Source organism: Aythya fuligula, chromosome 24 (assembly GCF_009819795.1).
Source record: "Aythya fuligula isolate bAytFul2 chromosome 24, bAytFul2.pri, whole genome shotgun sequence".
Classification (NCBI taxonomy): domain Eukaryota; kingdom Metazoa; phylum Chordata; class Aves; order Anseriformes; family Anatidae; genus Aythya; species Aythya fuligula.
In genome coordinates this window covers 4,765,373-4,788,978 of record NC_045582.1, presented here as the reverse complement: position 1 = coordinate 4,788,978, position 23,606 = coordinate 4,765,373, and the positions used below count along the sequence as shown (strand labels likewise).

Sequence of the window (23,606 nt, the reverse complement as noted above, 5' to 3'; positions counted from 1 at the left end):
TCCCATTTTAGGCCCACTATTAGAGGAAGAGGAGCTAGACCACACAGCTAGAGAACAAAATTATCCTCGCTACACAGAAGGCATCTAAAAGCATAAGAGGCATCCTGACCAAGACATGGCAGGGATGACACCCACTAGATCAGGTTGTCCAGGGCAATCTGGTCGTGAACACCTCCAGGGACTGGGCATACACACTTTCTCTGTGCATGCTGTTCTAGTGCCTCAACAACCTCTATGTTTCCTCCTAACATCTAATCTAAATCTCCCTTCCTTTACTTTAAAGCCATTCCCCCTAAATCCTATCATTACCTGATGTACTAGATGTTGCTCTCCATCTTTTTATAAGGCCCTTTTAAGTATTAAAGAGCTGCAATCAGGTCTCTCTGGAGCCTTCTCTTCTGCAGACTGAACATCCCCAGCTCTCTCAGACTTTCTTTGTAGGAGAAGTGCTCCAACTCTCCAATCATTTTGTGGCTGTCCTCAGGACCTACTCTAACAGGTCCACATTCTTCTCGTGCTGGGGACCCCAGACCTGGCTGCAGCACTCCAAGTGGGACCTCACAAGGTCATAGCAGAGGGGGACAATCACCTCCATTGACCTCTTGATACAGCCCAGGATGCAGTTGCCATTCTGGGTTACAAGTGCGTGCTGATGGCTCATGTTGCACTTCTTGTCCACCAGAACCCGCAAAAGTCCATCTCTGCAGGGCTGCTCTCAATGACTTCACCCATTCTGTGCCCATGCCTGGGATTGCCCCAAACCAGGTGCGGCACCTTGCAGTTGGACTTCTTGAACCTCATGAGGTTCACATGGGCCCACTTCTCAAGCTTCTCCAGGTCCCTTGGGATGGTATCCCTTCGTTCTGCTGTACCAACTGCATTGATCAGCTTCATGTCATAAAAAGACATGAAACAGAACCAGTCTGTAGGCAGACACCGGAAGGACACCAAAATTCCCACCAAAGCAATGGCTTTCTCCCTTGGCCATCTCTTTGCAGGTGGAAAGACCAGACAGGGACACACTCGGGGATGCTGCAAAAGTTTATTGAATCTCAGGAGGGAAAAGAGGTGACTACAAGAAGAGGCCCTGAGAGTGGAGATCAGCAAGAGCCACCAAAATCTGTTCAGATTTTGAATGGCAGACTTGCCGCAGGGTATCCATCTAACTGGACCCACAAGTGGAGAGAGGCTTGCATGTCACACCAGGTTGGTTTCTGGGGACTTCACAGAGAGCTTGGAGGGCAGCAGAAGGCAACAAGGAAAAGAGAGAAAAAGAGTGAGTGAGTGGAAAACAGGAAAGGTAAACATTGGCCATGTTGACAGAGAGACCAGGTTGGCCCCTTCCTGTCTGTCTTTACAGGACAAGACAGAGATGGTCAGCCCCTCTTAAAACAGGAGCGTGAAGGTCTGTTCTTCTGTCCAGCAGCATGTTGTGAGTTCCTGGGGTCCTGGTCTGGGACACTTTCTGGCATCTTTAGCAGGGGCGGCACCTGCTGCCACAGTAGCGACTGGCAATACAGGAGAGGTCACAGCACCCGGAGTTGATGGGGACTCCGTCACAGCTGAGGATGCTGCCAACGGCAGCAGAGGTGGAGGATCCCACAACGGTGTTCTGTGGGAAGGAGCTGAGGATGGGGCCGGGCAGGGTCACCACCACAGGAGAGGGCTGGATGACGATGGTGGAGTTCTGGCACTGCCTGACACAGGGCTCGTTGCAGCTGCTGGCCAGTGGAGTCGGGCCGCAGGGCTGGCACGGAAGGCAGGGCTGGCACTGGTCGTAGCAGGACATGTCTGGGGGCAGGAGGTTCACCTGGGAGAGAGGGCAGGGAGGAAGCAGAACATGGGGATGCATGACGAGCAGCCTGTCACCACACCCTAACAAAACCAAGGCACAGGCCATAGTGAGAGCTGGAGGCTGTGCAGGGATGTGTGAGGGCTTCTTGGCCTCATCCTGCCAGGGCCCAAAAGGAGACACCGGAGACTATCTGGCTACAGACTAGGCCCTAGTCCAGAAGCAATCTTAATGCACACCCAGCATCCCTCTGTGAGAAACCTGCTTCCCTCCTCCACAACCAGAAACCCCAAAATTTGGCATAGAACAGAGCTGATTGTAGCTGAGAAGTCCATGGAGATGAGACCTCGGATAATGAGGAGGACAAGAAGGGGCTTCACACTCACCTGGTTCCCAAGGAGGAGAAGGCCAGAGAAGTGGATGAGGGAGCATGGAGCTGGGCTGGCTTTTATAGTGGACCTTAGCTGCCCCATGTCCAGAGACATCCCTTGAAGCAGTGATTATTTCCTGACAAGCTCCTCTTGGATGCAAAACATCCCAGCTAATGATATGGGCTGTGTATTTCCTTCCTGTGATGATGTTTTTCATTTCCTGCTTATGCTGTTTCCCAGTTATGTTGCCTTTTGAGTGGCAGGTAGGAAGGCCCAAGCATTCCCAGGCAACACATGTCATTGTGGGCAGAAGACTCAGCTCACATGCTGGAAGAGTCCGGTAAAGGCAGATGGTGTCAGCCTGGGTGACTCCTTAGGGGCTCTTTAGAGCCCTTTTTGCGACAGGTGTCCCAACTCCTACTGTGACCCTAATCCACCTAACACTGTCCTCAGGGAAAACCTGCTGGCCTGCTTTGCCTCCTCCTGCTCTGACCCAGGGATGTCTGTATGGGGGGAGAGGTTGTTCAGGGCCCTTTCTGGATCACAAAAGAAAGGCCCAACAGGACATTGTCTGTTTTATTTATAAGGAATAAGAAGAGGAATGTAGACATAGAGTAAATCTTTCATGTGCAGGTGACCCGGCGTTTGTGCAGCATCAGACAGAACTACGTGGATTTTTTCCAAGACACGCAGTGCAGATCCTGTCCCTAAAGAATTCCTTCTTCACACCCATGCCTTGATGCCTTTCATTTTTGGTTTAAAAAAAAATAAATTAAAAAAACATACACCTTCTCCTTATATGATGGAAGCTTATTTCTGACATGACACTAACCAGCGCTCAGTAGGGGCACTCCATCGGATTCCCTTACCGCTGCTACTCAGGCTAACCAAACTGAGTGGTGCAGTGGATAAAACAGAAGGAAGGGATGTCAACCAAAGGGATCTAGAGAAGCTTTAGAAGTGGGCCCATGCGAACCAAGTGAGGTTCAATAAGTCCAAGTGCAACTCCACCATCGTCATCCAGCCCTCTCCTGTGGTGGTGACCCTGCCCAGCCCCATCCTCAGTTCCTTCCCACAGAACACCTCCTCCTGAACAACCACTATGCGTTTTGAGATCCTGCTTCCCAGGACGTGGCCGAATATTGCTCGTTGATGGGAAGTAGTGAATATTTTTTTTTCCTTCTCTCTATGCTTCCGCACATACTTATTGTTTCTTTTGTTTCTTTCTCTCCCCATTCTCTTTCCCTTTAATTAAAACTTTCTCATCTCAAACCTTGAGTTGTCTGTGTTGTATTTTCTCCCCCTTTCTCTTTGAGGAGAGGGGGAGTGAGAGAGTGGTTGTGATGGAGCTCGGCTGCCCACCTGAGTAAAACAGACATTTTCACGAGAGCCCACCCGTCCCCTCTTCTTCCTTTTTCCACCTTTTATTGCTGAGTTTGACATCAGGTGTTATGGAATATCCCTTTGACTGGTTTAGGTCAGCTGCCCTGGCAATGTCCCCTCCCCTTCACTAGCCCACCTCTAGCCTGCTGGCTCTTGGGGGCTTGGAAGGAGTCCTGATGCTGTGCCAGCACTATGCAGAAATAGACACAACACTGGAGTGGTATCAATGCTGTTCAAGCTACGAGTGCAGAGTACAGCACTGTGTGGGCTGCTGCAGGGCAAGGTGACTCCATCCCAGACAGACCCAACACAGTATTTGCCAGTGCATCTGTGTGCACATAATTCACCTGACCCTGGGCATATGTCCATCTGGTCCCAGGACCTGTGTCATGTCTGTGTAGTGCTGCCAGGTGCTGGTGCAGTGTTACCTCCTGGTAGTCTGTTGACATGGGTTCAGGGCTGGAGTGTCTGGGTCTCACTGTGGAGAGCCCCAAGCCTAGACCAAATCCTTCCCCAGTGCATCCCAACAGCTCTCTGGGGAACATCCGTTTGTGTGAGTCTGTCCTGGCTCCTGACCCAGGTGAAAAGACAATTCCTTGAGACTCAACAGGCTCTCAGCAGATGAAATAACCCTTATTTTCAGAGGGCCCTTTGTCAGGGTCTGCAGCTACTCGGGTAGGAGGGCATGCCTGGAGAGATGAGGATAAGGGAGGTGGTGACACTGGGTCTGGGGCAGATGGCTTCAACAAAACACCACTGACACTGTAAGAGTCCTGGAACATCTAGGGTGTGCAACACCATCCCAATCTGGCTGTAGCGCTATATCCCAAAATAAACCTCAGAGAGAGACCTCCCAGGAGCAGCCCTTCCTCACTATTCAGGTTTGGCTGAAATGCAGGAGACCTAGTTCCACAGCCCCACAGTATGTCAGAAAATGGGAATTCCATCATTGCTTTCCATCATATCTCTTTGAAACCTTGGCAATTAATTTCCTATCATATTTTCCAAATTTGTCGGACTGAGGATGCTGCCAAGGGCAGAATTTTTCTGCTTAGATAAATCGTTTAATTAATAATAATCTTTCCTTAGTAATAATTTTTTCATTTCATACTGCTGCCAGAGTAGCGACTGGCAATACAGGAGAGGTCACAGCACCCGGAGTTGATGGGGACTCCGTCACAGCTGAGGATGCTGCCAACGGCAGCAGAGGTGGAGGATCCCACAACGGTGTTCTGTGGGAAGGAACTGAGGATGGGGCTGGGCAGGGTCACCACCACAGGAGAGGGCTGGATGACGATGGTGGAGTTGCACTTGGACTTATTGAACCTCACTTGGTTCGCATGGGCCCACTTCTAAAGCTTCTCTAGATCCCTTTGGTTGACATCCCTTCCTTCTGTTTTATCCACTGCACCACTCAGTTTGGTTAGCCTGAGTAGCAGCGGTAAGGGAATCCGATGGAGTGCCCCTACTGAGCGCTGGTTAGTGTCATGTCAGAAATAAGCTTCCATCATATAAGGAGAAGGTGTATGTTTTTTTAATTTTATTTTTTTTTAAACCAAAAATGAAAGGCATCAAGGCATGGGTGTGAAGAAGGAATTCTTTAGGGACAGGATCTGCACTGCGTGTCTTGGAAAAAATCCACGTAGTTCTGTCTGATGCTGCACAAACGCCGGGTCACCTGCACATGAAAGATTTACTCTATGTCTACATTCCTCTTCTTATTCCTTATAAATAAAACAGACAATGTCCTGTTGGGCCTTTCTTTTGTGATCCAGAAAGGGCCCTGAACAACCTCTCCCCCCATACAGACATCCCTGGGTCAGAGCAGGAGGAGGCAAAGCAGGCCAGCAGGTTTTCCCTGAGGACAGTGTTAGGTGGATTAGGGTCACAGTAGGAGTTGGGACACCTGTCGCAAAAAGGGCTCTAAAGAGCCCCTAAGGAGTCACCCAGGCTGACACCATCTGCCTTTACCGGACTCTTCCAGCATGTGAGCTGAGTCTTCTGCCCACAATGACATGTGTTGCCTGGGAATGCTTGGGCCTTCCTACCTGCCACTCAAAAGGCAACATAACTGGGAAACAGCATAAGCAGGAAATGAAAAACATCATCACAGGAAGGAAATACACAGCCCATATCATTAGCTGGGATGTTTTGCATCCAAGAGGAGCTTGTCAGGAAATAATCACTGCTTCAAGGGATGTCTCTGGACATGGGGCAGCTAAGGTCCACTATAAAAGCCAGCCCAGCTCCATGCTCCCTCATCCACTTCTCTGGCCTTCTCCTCCTTGGGAACCAGGTGAGTGTGAAGCCCCTTCTTGTCCTCCTCATTATCCGAGGTCTCATCTCCATGGACTTCTCAGCTACAATCAGCTCTGTTCTATGCCAAATTTTGGGGTTTCTGGTTGTGGAGGAGGGAAGCAGGTTTCTCACAGAGGGATGCTGGGTGTGCATTAAGATTGCTTCTGGACTAGGGCCTAGTCTGTAGCCAGATAGTCTCCGGTGTCTCCTTTTGGGCCCTGGCAGGATGAGGCCAAGAAGCCCTCACACATCCCTGCACAGCCTCCAGCTCTCACTATGGCCTGTGCCTTGGTTTTGTTAGGGTGTGGTGACAGGCTGCTCGTCATGCATCCCCATGTTCTGCTTCCTCCCTGCCCTCTCTCCCAGGTGAACCTCCTGCCCCCAGACATGTCCTGCTACGACCAGTGCCAGCCCTGCCTTCCGTGCCAGCCCTGCGGCCCGACTCCACTGGCCAGCAGCTGCAACGAGCCCTGTGTCAGGCAGTGCCAGAACTCCACCATCGTCATCCAGCCCTCTCCTGTGGTGGTGACCCTGCCCGGCCCCATCCTCAGCTCCTTCCCACAGAACACCGTTGTGGGATCCTCCACCTCTGCTGCCGTTGGCAGCATCCTCAGCTGTGACGGAGTCCCCATCAACTCCGGGTGCTGTGACCTCTCCTGTATTGCCAGTCGCTACTGTGGCAGCAGGTGCCGCCCCTGCTAAAGATGCCAGAAAGTGTCCCAGACCAGGACCCCAGGAACTCACAACATGCTGCTGGACAGAAGAACAGACCTTCACGCTCCTGTTTTAAGAGGGGCTGACCATCTCTGTCTTGTCCTGTAAAGACAGACAGGAAGGGGCCAACCTGGTCTCTCTGTCAACATGGCCAATGTTTACCTTTCCTGTTTTCCACTCACTCACTCTTTTTCTCTCTTTTCCTTGTTGCCTTCTGCTGCCCTCCAAGCTCTCTGTGAAGTCCCCAGAAACCAACCTGGTGTGACATGCAAGCCTCTCTCCACTTGTGGGTCCAGTTAGATGGATACCCTGCGGCAAGTCTGCCATTCAAAATCTGAACAGATTTTGGTGGCTCTTGCTGATCTCCACTCTCAGGGCCTCTTCTTGTAGTCACCTCTTTTCCCTCCTGAGATTCAATAAACTTTTGCAGCATCCCCGAGTGTGTCCCTGTCTGGTCTTTCCACCTGCAAAGAGATGGCCAAGGGAGAAAGCCATTGCTTTGGTGGGAATTTTGGTGTCCTTCCGGTGTCTGCCTACAGACTGGTTCTGTTTCATGTCTTTTTATGACATGAAGCTGATCAATGCAGTTGGTACAGCAGAACGAAGGGATACCATCCCAAGGGACCTGGAGAAGCTTGAGAAGTGGGCCCATGTGAACCTCATGAGGTTCAAGAAGTCCAACTGCAAGGTGCCGCACCTGGTTTGGGGCAATCCCAGGCATGGGCACAGAATGGGTGAAGTCATTGAGAGCAGCCCTGCAGAGATGGACTTTTGCGGGTTCTGGTGGACAAGAAGTGCAACATGAGCCATCAGCACGCACTTGTAACCCAGAATGGCAACTGCATCCTGGGCTGTATCAAGAGGTCAATGGAGGTGATTGTCCCCCTCTGCTATGACCTTGTGAGGTCCCACTTGGAGTGCTGCAGCCAGGTCTGGGGTCCCCAGCACGAGAAGAATGTGGACCTGTTAGAGTAGGTCCTGAGGACAGCCACAAAATGATTGGAGAGTTGGAGCACTTCTCCTACAAAGAAAGTCTGAGAGAGCTGGGGATGTTCAGTCTGCAGAAGAGAAGGCTCCAGAGAGACCTGATTGCAGCTCTTTAATACTTAAAAGGGCCTTATAAAAAGATGGAGAGCAACATCTAGTACATCAGGTAATGATAGGATTTAGGGGGAATGGCTTTAAAGTAAAGGAAGGGAGATTTAGATTAGATGTTAGGAGGAAACATAGAGGTTGTTGAGGCACTAGAACAGCATGCACAGAGAAAGTGTGTATGCCCAGTCCCTGGAGGTGTTCACGACCAGATTGCCCTGGACAACCTGATCTAGTGGGTGTCATCCCTGCCATGTCTTGGTCAGGATGCCTCTTATGCTTTTAGATGCCTTCTGTGTAGCGAGGATAATTTTGTTCTCTAGCTGTGTGGTCTAGCTCCTCTTCCTCTAATAGTGGGCCTAAAATGGGATCTTCTCTTCACACTCAAGGACCAGGATAGATCTGTTGGCATCTACCATCCACTGCCATGGGAGAGAAGGTATGTGCCTGTTTGGTGGGAAGCCTGTGGACTGAGCTCCTGCACCCTTCCTTGGCACAAGTGGCACTCCTGCTTCGATAATCCTGTGCTGCCCCTACATAGTAACTGACGGCTTCTTCTGGGACTTGCTACCTGTCATGCAGCTGGCGTCTGCTGAGAGCTTCTGCACTGCTGTGCTCCTTGATTACAATAGCACCATCAGTTTTCCTGTCTTCCTTGAGCTCCTGTAGGGTGTTCCTTGTTGCCCTCTGGAAGTAGGCTTGTGAGGAGACACAAGACACCGTCTGCTCACTCTCACTTGGCTGCAGTTGTGTTGTGCCTGGGGCCATGCTCCTTCCTCTCTACCCACCCCATTGCGAACATCGCCCTGAACAGTGGTGTTCATCATCTCCAGGGCTGTGATGCCCCTGCTCCATGCACCAACCTAGAGCCTGAAGACCTATAAGGTGAAGGAAGCCATGGGAAAACTGAGAAACAAAGGGTGTTTGTTTCTTTGTTTGTTTTCTCTGACAGATGATGAGGGAGGCAGTGAGGAGACCAAATGGGGGGGAGGGGGCACACCACTTGTGGGGGGCTATGCGGGGCTGTGGCCGTGTTTATGCTAGCGCGATTATCAGATTGGGGATGTTTTCAGTTGGGACGCTAAGAAAAGGGAACACAATCAACAAGCATACAGAGACAGCGACCAGACCAAAGAAACATGAAGGCGATCACGACAGAAACCTCGCAATTCACACCAGTTGTTGGCCTATCAAGAAGCCACAGGTGCCACTGCCAGGAAGATCAGCCTGAGCCTTGCAACTGCAATGGTTGTGAAACATGGACGCCGGCAGGAATGGGTGTGGGATAGACCTATACAAACCCATGTGGGGACGTGCAGGGTAAGGGGAGCTGGGAGGAGCACACAAGGGCAGACGGAGCGGGGTGTCCTGTCCTCTTCTGGAATCTGTCCTTACCTGTGTGCACGTGTACTGCAAGGAGAAAATGCCAGCTCCTGGTAGAAAAATGAGAGCAGATTTGGTGCCAGCTGCCAGAGTCAGACTGGGGGCGAGGCTGCCCCCGGCCTATGCTGTCAGCTGCTGGAGCCAGGAGGTCCCTGTGCAGCTCCTGGAGCAGGGGGAGGAGGTCTCGGCCTCCAGGCAAATGCATCAGGAGCATTTTGGGCCCCCAAAAGCGGCTACTGCCAGTACCAGACTGGGTATATCTTCCCCAAACGGGGCATACACATCCCTGTCTGTGTGTCTCCTGGATATGTGCTCAGCTTCCGTAACCGTGGAGCCTGCAAAGGGGAACGTGGGCAGCTGCACTCCTCAGCCTGGGCAGAGGCCATAAGAGGAGACACAAGACACTGTCTGCTCGCTCTTACTTGGCTACGGTTGTGTTTTGCCCTGGGACATGCTCCCTCCTCTATACACATCCCTTGCCAACATCTCCCTGAACAAAATAACATCCATATTATCCAGTGCTGTGATGATTCCCCTCCTCTTCCCTTCCCTCCCCTCCCCTGCCTTCCTCTCCTGTCCCCTCCTCTCCCTTCGCTTCCCCTCCTCTCTTCCTTCCCTTACCCTCCCTCTATCTCTCTGCAAAAGCCAGGGATGTCTTCTCCATCTCCAAGGGGCAGTGCCCAAGAGACAATCCTCTGCAGTGTGTCACAAATTGCCATTCTTCTGGGAGTGGGGAAGGGGTTCCATAAACACCCATCTTATACCCACCAAGGGCAAAGCCATCCTCCCCGGGCAGCTCAGATGGGCATACATGGAGGGAAGAAAAATCTACACACAAGGCTGGGATGCAGAAATCTTTAATGAGTGTAGAGAGGAAAAGGAGGTCACTCCAAGCAGAAGCCCCTCAGTGTGGGAATCACCAAGGCCAACATAGAGGTAGTGTCCCTTGCTCATGGTGGAGTTCATGCAGGGCATGTGTCTGCTGTTACCACAGTGGGAGGGCTGGCACTAAGGAGCCCCACAGACCAAGGGAGAAGAAGAGCACATGGAAAAGGAAGAGAAGGAGGTAGGTGGAGAGATGGAAGGAGAGGCATGAACCATGTTTTCAGAAAGCACAGGCTGGCCCCTTCCTGCCAGCATTTGCCACAGGAGCTGAGAAAGCAATGGCCTGAAGATTCCTCCTTTGTGTAGCACCATATACGAAGTTCCTGGGAGAAGAACCCCAGGGCCATGGCCACTGGCTTCTTTAGCAGGGCAGGCACCTTCTGCCACAGTAGCGGCTGGAAATGCCAGAGAGGTCACAGCACCCAGAGGTGATGGGGACTCCGTCACAGCTGAGGATGCTGCCAACGGCAGCGGAGGTGGAGGATCCCACAACGGTGTTCTGCGGGAAGGAGCTGAGGATGGGGCCGGGCAGGGTCACCACCACGGGAGAGGGCTCAATGACAACGGTGGAGTTCTGGCACTGCCTGACGCAGGGCTCGTTGCAGCTGCTGGCCAGTGGAGTCGGGCCACAGGGCCGGCATGGCAGGCACTGGTTGTAGCAGGACATGTCTTGGGCTGGAGATGCACCTGGGAAAGATGGTAGAGAGGAAGCAGAGCGCATGGGTAGGTGAGGATCAGCTCAGTTACCCCATCACAAAAGAGCCAAGGCAACTGCTGAAGGTGGATGTGGAGGCTGTGCCAGGAGGCACATGGTCTTCATCACGTTGTCCTGACAAGGCCCTTCAAAGAGCAGCCTGGCTCAGGAACACCCTCACATAGTACATAAACCAAAAGCTTCCTCAGACCCCTTTCCCAACCTCTCCCTATACAGAACTTCTCTATCCAGCCCTCTCCCATGGCAAGGAACTTCAAGGCACTGAACTCCATAGCTCTGAGCCACCATGGGATTTGATGTCTATTGATGCAAGATCCCTTCCACTTTGGAAGAGGAGGAGAGAGGGCTTCAGACTCACCTGGTTCCCAAGGAGGACAAGGCGAGAGAATTGGATGGGAGAGCAGGGAGCTGAGCTGCCTTTTATACTGGTCCTTCATTGCTGCTGGCCCAGAGTCTCCCTTGGCAGAGGTAACAATTTTCTGACAAGCTCATCTTGAATGCAAGCCATCCCAACAAATGATATGGGCTGTGCGTTGGTTTCCTGCACTGCTGCCTTTTCATTTCCAGATTTTAGGTCACGGCCATGCCCCAGCAATAGCTTCTTTAGAGTGCTGGGATGAAACGTCCAAGTATTTCTAGGGCAGGAATGCATCTGTGAGGGCGGAATACTCATCTCAAGTGCGGCATATGTCTTGAGTAGTCAGGTGATGTGTTTCTGGGTGACACTGTTGGGGATGTTTAAAGTGCCATTCTGAGGAAGAAGTTCCACGAAGTCTCAGAAAAATGCCCAAGGTCTCCTATGCATGAAGATGTTGAACATCCTTCCCATTCCTTTCCTCCTCAACTCACTCTGATGGTCTCTTGTTACATCCCCTAGTGTGTGATTTGTTGTACTGGCTTTTGATCGTATCCCCATTTACACTGCTCTCCAGGATTAACATTCTTTCCGCTTTTGACTCTGCCCTTCTCTGTGCAGTCTGTAAATTCATAAGCGATGCCGTAGAATCACAGAATGGCAGAATCATAGAATGTCTTTCATTGGAATGGACCTTAAAGATCATCTAGATCAACCTCCCTTGCCATGTGCATGAATACTTTCCACTGGAATAGACTACTCAGAATGCCATCCAATGTGGCTGAGGTGGTGTTACCCAGCTCTGCATCTGAATACCACCACAGCTGCTCTCTCACTCACCCTCCTCAAAGGGAAAGGGGAGAAAATATGATGAAATGAGCTCAAGGTTTGAGATAAGGACAGAGAAATCACTCAAAAATTGTTGTTATGGAGATTAAGAAAACATATTGCCTATTACTAACTAGCTAGAGAAGTGAGAAACAAAGAAAACAAACTAAAACCACTTTCTCTTGGGCCAGAGGTGTATATGAACTTGGATAGCCACCAAAGTCATATCGCTTTGGTCAGCAGAAAGCCCTGGGAACGTGATGATTAGGAGGATATAGGGAACACCAAAAGGCTGTTTTTGTAGTATAAGCGCTAACATGAAGTTGCTTAACCTTGGACAGTGAGAAAATACCAAAGTGCTCATAGGCTGTATTCTGTCACTAGGAGGTTTCTATGGTATTGCGCTATCTCAGGACAGATACAGAAGAGCCAATAAAAAATTCTTTTCCTTTGCTTGCAACTTGCATTGGAGTCTGGGTATTCATTGCAACTTCTTCCCCACATCCACCCTCTTCCAGCTCCTCTGAAGAAAACCTTGCCATGTAAATCCACCTGAACAGGCCTTGAATATTTCTAGGGATGGGGCTTCCACAGGTTCTCTGGGGAACCTCTTCCTCTCTGTCATCACCCCCATAGTAAACAATTTCTTCCTAATAACTTATCTAAATCTACTCTTCTTTAGTTTAAAACCATTACCCCTTGACATACTCCAGCCCTCTGATCCTCTTTGTGGCCCTCCTTTGGACCCACTCTAACAGGTCTTTGTCTTTCTTGTGCTGGGAGCCCCAGAGCTGAATGCAGCACTCCAGTTGATGTCTTCCTGGAGCAACGTAGAGGGGGAGAATCACCTCCCACCACCTGCTGCTCACGCCTCTTTCAATGCAGCTTAGATTATGGTTGGCCTTTTGGGCTCTAAGTGCACTTTGCTTGCTCATGTTGAGTTTTTCATCAAACACCTACACCAAGTCCTTCTCTTCAGGGCTCCTCTCAACCTATTCACACAGCTCATACCTATTAACACAGCTTACAACCTATTAACCCAGCTCATAGTTGTGATTGGGATTGCCCTGATCCACACGAAGGACCTTGCACTTGGCCTTGTTGAACCTCATAAGACTTGCATGGGCCCACTTCTCAAGCCTGGCTAGGTCTCCATGAATGGAATCCCTTCCCTCTAATGTGTCAAATGCACCTCTTGGTATCATCAACAAACTTTCTGAGTGCCACTCAGTGGCACACACTACATGTCCCCAGGAAAGATATTAACTAATACCGGTCTCAGTACAGACCCTTGAGGGATACCAAGGGTCCATTAGCGGCATGGTCTGAGCGCGACCATGCAGCTAATTCTTTATCCACCGAGCATTCCATCTGTCAAATCCATGCCTCCCCAGCTCAGAGAGAAGGATGTTGTGCCGGATGGTGTCAAATACTTGGCACAAGTCCAGGCAGATGATGTCAATTGCTCTTTCCCTATCCACCTGTCGTGGTTCCGCTCGAGTGGGCAGCTGAGCTCCACCACAGCCGCTCTCTCACTCCCCCTCCTCAAAGAGGAATGGGGAGAAAATATGTGAAAAGGGCTCAAAGGTTGAGATAAGGATGAGAAAATCACGCAATAATTATTGTAACGGGCAAAACAGACTCAGCATAAGAAGATAGTAAGATTTATTGCTCATTACTAACAAGCTAGAGAAGTGAGAAACAAAGGAAAGAAACCAAAAGCACCTTCCCCCCCCATCCTCCCTCTTCCACCTCCTCCCCCCGAGCGGTGCAGGGGAATGGGGGAATGGGGGTTATGATCAGTCTACAGCACTTCTTCTCTGTCGCTCCTTCTTGGTCACTCTCATCCCCTGTGCTGTGGGTTCCCTCCCACAGGATGCGGTCCTTAATGAACTGATCCGGTGTGGGCTTCCCACAGGCAGCAGCTCTTCCAGAACTGCTCCAGATATGGCTCTGTACCACGGGGTCCATCCCTCAGGAGAAAACTGCTCCAACCTGGCTCCCCCACGGGCAGCAGCTCCTGCCAGGTAACCTGCTCCTGCTTTGTCTCCTCTCCACGGGCTACAGGTCCGTCCCGGAATCTGCTCCGGCAGGGGTCTTCCACAGGTGGCAGCCTCCGTCGGTGCAGGGCCACCTGCTCTACCGTGGTCTCCTCCACGGGCTGCAGCATGGAACCCTGCTCCACCGTGGTACTCCATGGGCTGCAGGAGGACATCCTTCTTCACCATGGTCCTCACCACAGGCCGCAGGGGACTTCTGCTCCGGCGCCTGGAGCACCTCTCCTCCTCCTTCTACACTGACCTTGGTGCCTGCAAGGCCATTCCTTACTCCCTTCACTTTCCCAGCTGCTGTGTTGCGCAGCGTTTTTTTCCCTGTCTTAAATATGCTCTCACAGAGGCACAAAACAACATCACTTATTGGCTCAGCTCTGGAAAACAATGGGGCCCTTCCCAAACATGGGGCAGCTTCTAGATCTTTCTCACAGAAACCACCCCTATGGCCCCCTGCTACCAAAACTTTGCCACGTAAACCCACTACACCACCATTGTAAAAGAACCACCAGATTTGTCAGGCACAATCTGCCCCTAGTGAAGCCATGTTTGTTTTCACCAATCATCTCCTTATTTTCTGTGTGTGCAAGCATAGTTTCCAGGAGGATCTGTTCCATGATCTTGCGGGTCACAGAGGTGAGGCTGGCTGGCATGTAGTTCCCTTTGTCTTCTCAATTAGGATGCACAGTAGTTTGGCAACATCACCCACCACTTCCCATAAGACCCACAGATGCATCTCATCTAATCCCATGGACTTGTGCACCTTCACGTTCCTTTGTTGGTCTTGAACCTGATCTTCCTGTACGACGAGTGGTTCTTCATTCTCCTAGACCCTGCTTTTGCCTTCTGAGACTTGGGCTAGGTGGCTAGAGCTCTTGCTGGTGAGGGCTGAAGCAAAAAAGTCATTGGCTAACTCAGACTTCACCATATCCTGAGTAACCAGGTTTTCCATTTCCTTCCGGAGAGGTCCACAATTTCCCTAGTCTTCCTTTTATCACAGATGTACCTAGAGAAGCCTTTCTTGTTGCCCTTGATGTCCCTGGCCAAATTAAATTCTAATGGGGCTTTTAGCTTTCCTAACCCAATCCCTGGATGTTCTGATGATTTTTCTGTGCTCCTCCCGGACTATCTGTCCTAGATTCCACCCTCTATAGGCCTCCTTTTTCTCATAGAGTTTACCAGTTGCTCCTTGTTCATCCATGCAGGCTTGCTGGCATTTTGCCTGACTCCTTTTTGTCGGGATGCATCTCTCCTGAGCTTTCTTAGGCCTGAGCTTTCTTAGGCCTCTCTTCCCTCCAGTGTTTTGTATCATGGTACACTACCAAGGAGATCCCTGAGGAGGACAAAGTCTGCTCTCCCAAAGTCCAGGGCAGCAAGCTTGCTGTCCTCCCTCCTTGCTGTGCTCAGGATGCTAAATTTCACCATTTCACAGTCAGGGCAGCCAAGGCTGCCCTTGAGATTCACATGCTATCTGCCCCAGTTGCTGTGAGAACGAGGTCCAGTATAGCACCTGTCCTCGTGAGCTCACCTTGTGCACTCACCTGAGTGTCTGGTTGCTTGTGTTCACACATCTGTTCTTGTCTTTTGACAACCTGTTTGCAGCGGGCTTTGTGTGAATGCATGTGGGTGCACAGATTTGTGCATGACTCTTTGCAGGTATAGATGAGCACATGTGTGTGTCCTTGTTTCCCCTTTATCATGAGGGAATGTGCACAGTGGCAGCACTGTCCCCTTCTCTGTGCATGAGCCCTGCAGTGGAGCTGGTTCCCAGGCTCAGAAGGAGCCTGAGTGCAGCTGGATGGAGAAGGCACCAGCCTGGCAGAGATCTGTCCAGGTGTTGTGATTTAACCCGGCCAGCAGCTAAGCACCACATAGCAGTTGTCTCACCCTCCCACCCCCCTCTGTGGGATGGGGGATGGAATTGAAAAAAAAAGTGAAAGCTTCTTGGTTGAGATAAAGACAGCTGATTAGGACAGAAAATAAAGGAAAATAATAATAATAATGATAATAGTATTACTACTACTAATGTGTACAAAACAAGTGATGCACAGTGCAATTGCTCACCACCTGATGACTGATATCCAGCATATCCCTGAACAGCGGTCTCTGCTCCCTGGCCAGCCACCACATATTAATTGCTCAGTGTGATGTCCTATGGTACAGAATATCCATTTGGCCAGTTAAGGTCAGCTGTCCTGGTGCTGTCCCCTCCCAGCTCCTGCTGTACCCCCAGCCTGCCCACTGACAGGACAGTGTAAGAAGCTGGAAAGTCCTTGGCTTAGTGTAAGCACTGCTCTGAAACAATTAAAACATCAGCATGGTAACCACATTATTCTTACCCTAAATCCCAAACACAGCGCACTACCAGCTACTAGGAGGAAAATTAACTCTATCCTAGCTGAAACCAGGACACAAGGGAAGAGGCACTGAAACTCAGCTCCTCTCTCCTGAGCACTACTTTTCCTCACATTGCAACGATCGCCCTCTGTTATTGTCAATGTCAGGCCCCAAAAAGGACTATATCAGGACAGTTTGGATCTTTGGTTTAATTCAGGGTAATAATATTTGGAGTGCCTCAGTGTGGCTTTCCACTGAGCACCATGTTCCTGTGAGCCCTTCCCATGGGCCCTGGGCCAGCAGCTTTGGTATGGAGGGCACCTTTTGCCTGAGTAGCAGCTGGCAATGCCAGAAAGCAGCTGGCAATGCCAGAGACATCCAGTCCTGTTCAATGCTTTCATTAAGGCCACAACCACTTGGAAGAGGGCACCCATGGCCAGTTAGTGCATGGCCCCCAACCAGGGCACACAGGTAGTAACAGCATAGGTCACAACTGGGCTTATAGAATCATAAAATATCCTGAGTTGGAAGGGAACCATAAGGATCATCAAGTCCAACTCCAGGCTTCACACAGGTCTACCCAAAACTTCAGACCATATGACTGAGAGAATAGTCCAAATGCTTCTTAAACTCTGACAGGCTTGGTGCTGTGACTACATCTCTGGGGAGCCTGTTCCAGTGCGTGAGTTCTAGTTCTCTCAGTGAAGAACCTCTTCCTGATATCCAACCTGTCACAGCTTGACTCCATTCCCTCAGGTCCTATTGCTGGTCACCAGAGAGAATAGATTGGCGCCTGCCTCTCCACTCCCCCTCATGAGGAAGCTGTAGGCTGCGATGAGGTCTCCCCTCAGCCTCCTCTTTTCCAGGCTGAATAGGCCAAGTGACCTCAGCCACTCCTTCTAAGTCTTCCCCTCTAGGTCCTTCACCATCCAAGTATCCCTTTTCTGGACACTCTCCAATAGTTTCATATACTTTTTGTACTGTGGTGCCCAGAACTGCACATAGTACTTGAGGTGAGGCCGCACCAGCGCAGAGTAGAGCTGGACAATCACGTCCCTCAACCAACTAGCAGTGCTGTGCTTGATGCAACCCAGGATACAGTTGGCCCTTCCGGCTGCCAGGGCACACTGATGGTTCATATTCAGCTTGCTATCAACAACAAAAACAACAACAACAAACAGATCCTTCTGTGCAGGGCTGGTCTCTGTGGGGCTGGTTCTTTGGCTTCAGAGAACATAGGCAGGCTAGAGAAAGGGGCTGACCAGAACTGCATGATGGTGCAAAGGAGCAAAGAAAAGGGTTTTCCTCTTGGGCAGGAAGCACCCCAGGAATAATGCAGGGTGGGGGCCGGCTGCCAAGGAAACAGACCTGCAGGAAAGGCTGTGGGGTGTTGGAGGCACTCAGCCGGACACGAGCCAGCAGCGCGCCCTTGCAGCAAAGGCAGCCAACGGCCTGCGGAGCTGGAGGCATCAGGGGGTGCCCCGCAGTGCATGGGGCCGGGCAGGTGGGGTGGGGGTGAGGCGGGGGCACAGCCACAGTCGGGCCGCGTGGGGTCGCTGCCGGTGCTTAGAAGTCCCCTTGCAGGGCCTGGAGTTAAACAGCACGGGCCCGAGCGAGCATCACAGCAGTCAGGTTTGGTTTCCTCCATCCTCTGTAGTTGTGTTTTAAGAGCTTGTTGCACAGGCTTTGTCCCAAGCCCAAATTCAGTACCTTTAGCGCTGAGATGACGTCCTGGCAATACAACAAGTATCTGCACTGGACACTGGACACTCTAATGACAGCTTTTAGAGTCCTGGATTTTGAAAAAAGGACTGAGTCGTTGAGGAGTTTGCTGCACTAGTCAGCGCTGTTGAAGGTCTGCCCTTGGTGCAGGATTCACTCCTGTCTGTGTGTGCTGACTGCTGAGCAGAGGGCCATGGTGGGGCATCCTTCTCTGCCAGCGTAAAAAAGTGTGTCTCTCCCTGGGGGAGGGGGCTTTGCAGCAGGCACTGTCAATGGAGATGTTTCCTTGCAGAGCCTTCCCCCTTGCCCAGGGAAGAGGTGAAGGATAACCAGACTGGCAGAGAAAGTAGGGCACCTGGGTCTAGGCACCTTTGCTTGTGCCTGGTCCTACCTCCATCCAGACAGCCCCTAGGGAAGAAGAGGACAAGGGCAGCAGAAGGAATCTCTTCTCCATTGACAGCAGAGGTGGATGCAGGCCTCTGTATCTGTCTGGGTTCTGGATGGCAGTGGGAGGCCACTGGGGACACTTGCCCCTTGCTGGGGCTGCCCCATTCAAAGAAGGGCAAAGAGAGGGAAGCACATAGTGGCCATGTTGGTGTCCTTTTGCCTTACCACTGACTGAGTGAAAAAAAATGGTCTTCAGAAGCCTTCAGCTGACTGTGCAAGTGTGAAACTCGCAGTGCTGAACAACCTGTGCCCAGCCATAGAGAACCTGGGGCACAGCAAAGATTGCCTGGATTCCTTTCTGACTGCTTTAACCACTAGTCCATCCCTCTCTTGAAAGCCTTGCTGGGGCAGAGGTGTGCCCCAAGGAGCAGCAGAGGGAGAGCTTTACTCCACCCTCTTTGCTGAGGTTCAGAGGCTGCTTTGAGCTGGCAGAGGAAGAACTGAATTCACAAGCTTGAGCTCCCTCTTTCCAGACACTACGTGGGCACGCTGTGAAGGCGACAGCGTGACATGGTCCTGCTTTTTCTGGCAGCCTTGATGGCACTGTCAGACTTTGGTGAGATGTGACATTCAGGAGGGCAAGCTGGGGGGAAGATGGCATCCCATCATTTCTGGAGGCGGGAAATTGGAGTCCTGCCTCCCTGGAAGAACTGGAAGCACTTTCTGTAGGGAGAGCAGAGGCTGAAGACCAGTACAGGAGACAGTCTGGGACATGTCAGAGGCAACGAGTATACAAGGATGAATGAGCTTCCGCATGTTTGCTTTGCACATGCCTAGCAATCTTATATGCATTGTTCATAGGTATGGATGGTGAAAGAGAGGTTGCTGCTAGGGAACAGATCAGGATGGCAAATAGGAGCTTGTGCCCTCCTAAATGTGCCTAGATGTGCCTGGATGTGCCATCAGCATGAATGTAATCCTTGGTAGACCTGGAAAGAAAGCTAAGTTCAGTCAAGAACTGAGATGCTACATGAGGACAAAGCAAGGACACATCACTTTGTGTGAAGTATGGAGTAAATGCTGTGGTAAGGAATGATGACATGAGGTACGGAAGGAATGGCTCATCTCTTGTGCTGCATGCAGGAAGAGAGACAAACTGTTAATAGAGCTGAGGGAGAAAGAGAGCAGATACACTCAAAGCCTGGTAAGATACTGCTAAAAAGCAGGTAAGCTGACAGACTTGGGTATGGGAATAGCATCTGCAGAAAGAAGAGTGCATGTGTACTTAGCTCAGCATTTCACATCCCATGAAAAGGGAGATGGAGAGTGGAGACAGTGAGAAAGTTGGTGAAATGATAGACACAGGATAGAGGGAGAGAAGACATACATCTTCAAGCAGTGCTGAGATGCTGTTCTGGCTTTGCAGGTCATGCACAGGACTCTGTGGTGCAGTTTGCCCAAGAAACTGCCATCGAGGTGGGACACAATGCTACTCTGCACTGCAATTTCTCCACCAGCAGCTCTCTTCCCAACATCTTCTGGTACCAGCAACGCCTGACCCAGTCCCCTCAGTTCTTGCTGCAGGTGAGCAAGTTCAAGCCTCATGTGCATTCCGGGAGGATCTCCTCTGTGCTCTCCATGGAGAACTCCCAGGTGCTTCTCCACATGCAAGATGCCAAGCTCCAGGACAGTGCTGTCTACCTGTGTGCACTGAGCCCACACTGGTGCCCTCAGCTTGCAGCTTTATACAGGAAAGTGCAGGTGCTGTGAGGTGCAGTTCCCTCTCATCACAGTGTTATAAATGGCTCAGGATTCAAATTAGGATTAAATAAAAAAATAGGATTTATTGAAAGAATATAAAGGAATAGAGGTAAGCAAACAGCGCTGGGTGCACCGGGAGTCTCTGCTCCACCAGGACGCACACCAGTTACATCAAGCAGCTGATTTTTATGCTCCTAGACTAATACATATTCATTACTACTTCTAAAAAAATAGATTATTAAAATTAGCTTCCGGGGTGCAGTCCCTCCTACTGGAGCATGCGCAGTCTCCTCTGGGGTCTCTTCTGGGGGTCTCTAGGGGTCTTTCATGCTGAAGGCTCGCAGTCTTCCTCTCTCCCTTTGTACTTACTGGGCACCATCCCAAGTTTACAGAACATCTTCTTCAAGTCTTGTCTCCCAGCCGCCCTTCAGCTTCTTTCTCCTTCCTCTTTATCTCTCGGCCCCCCCTAACCAGATACCAAAGATCCACATAGTATCCCATAACAGTCACTAGTTGTTATCAGTTGTTCTGAAACTCCCAGACACACGAGTAATTAAAACATTCTTCCCCAGCCATTCACAGACACATCTATAGCAGTGTTAGAAATAGAAATCCGGAATAACAAAAGAGAACAGGTTCATAAATTTAAGAAGTGATAAATTGACTAGAATGAGGGGGAGACTGGGACACACTGCATCTGTGGTTCAAGAATTAAATTGCCAGTGCAGGGCCCAGAGGCAGACAGGATTCAAACAGAATTGTTCTTTATGGACATGAATTGTTAAAACATTCCTCACAATAGTTTGCATGGAGCTCTGAGCTGAGCCTGCCCAGCAAGGACACCTGGGGCTTGTGGTGAGCCAGGTGTGAGTGGCAGCCCCTGCTCCTGATGCCTGGCAGTGTGGTTAGCATAACCAACAGTAAGGCAAATATCCATCATGTGGAAGGAGGCTGTTAATGTGCACCCCTGCCTCCTTGTCTCTCCTCTTCACTGGCCCCAGTGTGTGGAGACAGACATTGTTGAGGTGAGAAAGGGCATTGGTGTTATCAAGCCCTCCGTGCTGAGTCACCACAAGGGTGTGGGGAGCAGCTATTGACTGGGGGATTAAACCCATCAGTGTTATCAATACCCAGGTTCTGGGTTGGCAGGAGATGGTGACACCTGTTTGGGAGTAAGGAAGAATAACAACACAGCAAGCCCTGTCTATAAAATCAGGCAGCAGCAATTCCTAAGTGGGACTTAGTGCAGGACTGTTGTTGGAAGGCAAAGCCTGTGATCCCTGCTGGTCACGGATGTATCCACCATTGTCTTTTTCCTCTGAGGACTGAGTGAGCGACTAGTGTTCATTTATGTAAAGCCTGTTTCCAAGCTGTGAGTTTATCACATGGTGATAGGTGATCTGCAGAGGGTCTGTCCTGGTGACTAAATCTTATGTAACTGAGCCTCCTAAAAATGTAGTGCAACTCTACTCTGTGATAAACGCTAGAAACTGTAGAAAGAACCTGCCTGTGTTCTGTAGTGTTGGGTGACAGAATTGTGAGTAGTCAGCAGGATCATTGTATTAGAATAATGAATGCTTCCCTTGACAAATGGGCCACACTGTGGAAGCATTTTCTTGGAAATCACAGAATCACAGAATCACAGAATTTTCTAGGTTGGAAGAGACCTCAAGGTCATCGAGTCCAACCTCCAACCTAACGCTAACAGCCCTCCACTAAACCATATCCCTAAGCTCTACATCTAAACGTCTTTTGAAGACTTCCAGGGATGGTGACTCCACCACTTCCCTGGGCAGCCTGTTCCAGTGCCTCACAACCCTTTCAGTGAAGAAGTTCTTCCTAACATCTAGCCTAAAACTCCCCTGGCTCAACTTAAACCCATTCCCCCTCGTCCTGTCACCAGGCACGTGGGAGAACAGGCCAACCCCCACCTCGCTACAGCCTCCCTTGAGGTACCCATAGAGAGCGATAAGGTCGCCCCTGAGCCTCCTCTTCTCCAGGCTGAACAAGCCCAGCTCCCTCGTAGGACTTGTTCTCCAGGCCCCTCACCAGCTTCGTCGCCCTTCTCTGCACCCGCTCAAGCACCTCGATGTCCTTCTTGTAGCGAGGGGCCCAAAACTGAACACAGTACTCGAGGTGCAGCCTCACCAGAGCTGAGTACAGGGGGACGATGGATGGCATTATCCAAAGCAGGAAAGGCTAAGGTCAATAAGCCACCATCCAAATGCTGCAGGGAATTAACTAACTACATAGCAAGATTTGTAAGGTAAGGAAAGGGAAAAGGAAGGAAGGTGTTGGTTGTCAGCTGCAGTGTGGAAAATTAAGAAGGAATGGGCTGGAAGTTTAGAGGAAGAAAACAGAAGGTTGAAAAGGGAATTAGTTGCCAAAGATACAGATGTTTTAGCTTCTGCAGAGCAGTGCTTACATTCAGTCAAGGGCTTTTCAATTTCTCATGCCACCATCCCAACAACAAGACTGGAGGTGCAGAAGAAGTTGGGAGGGGACGCAACCAGGTAAAATGTCCAGATTTGTTACCCGGACTGCAATGAGCCAAACTACACAAAAGGTCAAGAGACTGTTTATTTCAGAGTTGCACAAGTCAGGGTACCCAGTGGTTTCCCACAAAGGCACACACTGCACATCCTGCTCATGCTGAGATTCATTGTCATTGTCATCTTCGGAGCTCTTCTGGGATTTTTCTTAGAAATGAACAACTCTATTCATAAATGCTGCTGTTGAGGCAAAGTCCATTTATATGACAACATCCTGCTTCGCTCCTACAGACTAGCCACAAGCTCCTTGCCACATTCCAAAGGATATGTATAGCACAGCTCTGTACAGCACAGCAGAGCTCTGTGCCTACTCAGGTGAGCTGCCATGCAGATCCCAAACTTCTCCATGAACAATCTTCTGTTTCGAGCCACAACAGGCAGGAAAGTTGATTCACTGCTCTGTGCAGTACATATTTTGGAGACAGAGAGAATGTTGACACTGCTTGGAGGGTTTGAAAGGAACAGTCAGGGTCTTCAGGGCTCAGCATGCAATTCCTTTGTATATTTGAGTCCTCCACTTTCACGATGTGCTGAGGGAGGTGTGGGGGAAGACAGCAAGATGGAGTTGGGTGCAGCCAAGCCAGACAAGGTTTTAGGGACGGTGATAGATGGGGCCACAGCATCAGGGAAGCAAAGACTGTCAGGGCTGTGGCCTTGGGTAGTGTAGGGGGGTTTGTGTGGCAAGGTTTTGGTAGCAGAGTGCTGCACGGATGGCTTCTGTTAGAAGAGTCCAGAAGCTGCCCCATGTTAGAGAAGGGCCAGGTTCAGCCTGCTCCAAAGTGACCAGCCACTGCCCAAAGCAAAGCCAAGCCAAGCCAATAAGTGATGGCTTGGCAGATGTAAAAAATAGAAGAAGAAAACAAACAAACAAACAAACAAACAAACAAAAAAACTTTAACACAACAGCAGCTGGGAGAGTGAGGAGTGTAAAATGGCCCTGCAGACACCAAAGTCAGTGAAGAAGGAGGGCAGTAGGTGCT

At 50.5% G+C, this 23,606-nt stretch overlaps 3 protein-coding genes and 1 gene segment (V, D, J or C); 2 read left to right on the top strand and 2 right to left on the bottom strand.

Annotated features, from left to right (window-relative positions):
- Positions 1 to 1,474: 1,474 nt before the first annotated feature.
- LOC116498570 (feather keratin Cos1-2-like) lies at positions 1,475 to 2,277 on the bottom strand. Its single transcript, XM_032202899.1, has 2 exons — positions 2,179 to 2,277; positions 1,475 to 1,810 (listed from the first exon to the last, which is right to left on the bottom strand). The coding sequence occupies exons 1-2, from the start codon at positions 2,275 to 2,277 to the stop codon at positions 1,475 to 1,477; spliced, it is 435 nt and encodes a 144-aa protein (XP_032058790.1).
- Positions 2,278 to 5,743: 3,466 nt separating this feature from the next.
- LOC116498563 (feather keratin Cos1-2-like) lies at positions 5,744 to 6,546 on the top strand. The gene is made up of 2 exons (XM_032202890.1): positions 5,744 to 5,842; positions 6,211 to 6,546. The coding sequence occupies exons 1-2, from the start codon at positions 5,744 to 5,746 to the stop codon at positions 6,544 to 6,546; spliced, it is 435 nt and encodes a 144-aa protein (XP_032058781.1).
- Positions 6,547 to 10,279: 3,733 nt separating this feature from the next.
- Positions 10,280 to 11,070, bottom strand: LOC116498576 (feather keratin Cos2-3-like). Its single transcript, XM_032202910.1, has 2 exons — positions 10,992 to 11,070; positions 10,280 to 10,587 (listed from the first exon to the last, which is right to left on the bottom strand). The coding sequence occupies exons 1-2, from the start codon at positions 11,068 to 11,070 to the stop codon at positions 10,280 to 10,282; spliced, it is 387 nt and encodes a 128-aa protein (XP_032058801.1).
- A 7,813-nt stretch (positions 11,071 to 18,883) lies between these two features.
- On the top strand, positions 18,884 to 20,083 carry LOC116498312. The segment is given in 2 exon segments: positions 18,884 to 18,929; positions 19,740 to 20,083. Coding segments are annotated over 2 exon segments (390 nt in total).
- The last annotated feature ends 3,523 nt before the right edge of the window (positions 20,084 to 23,606 follow it).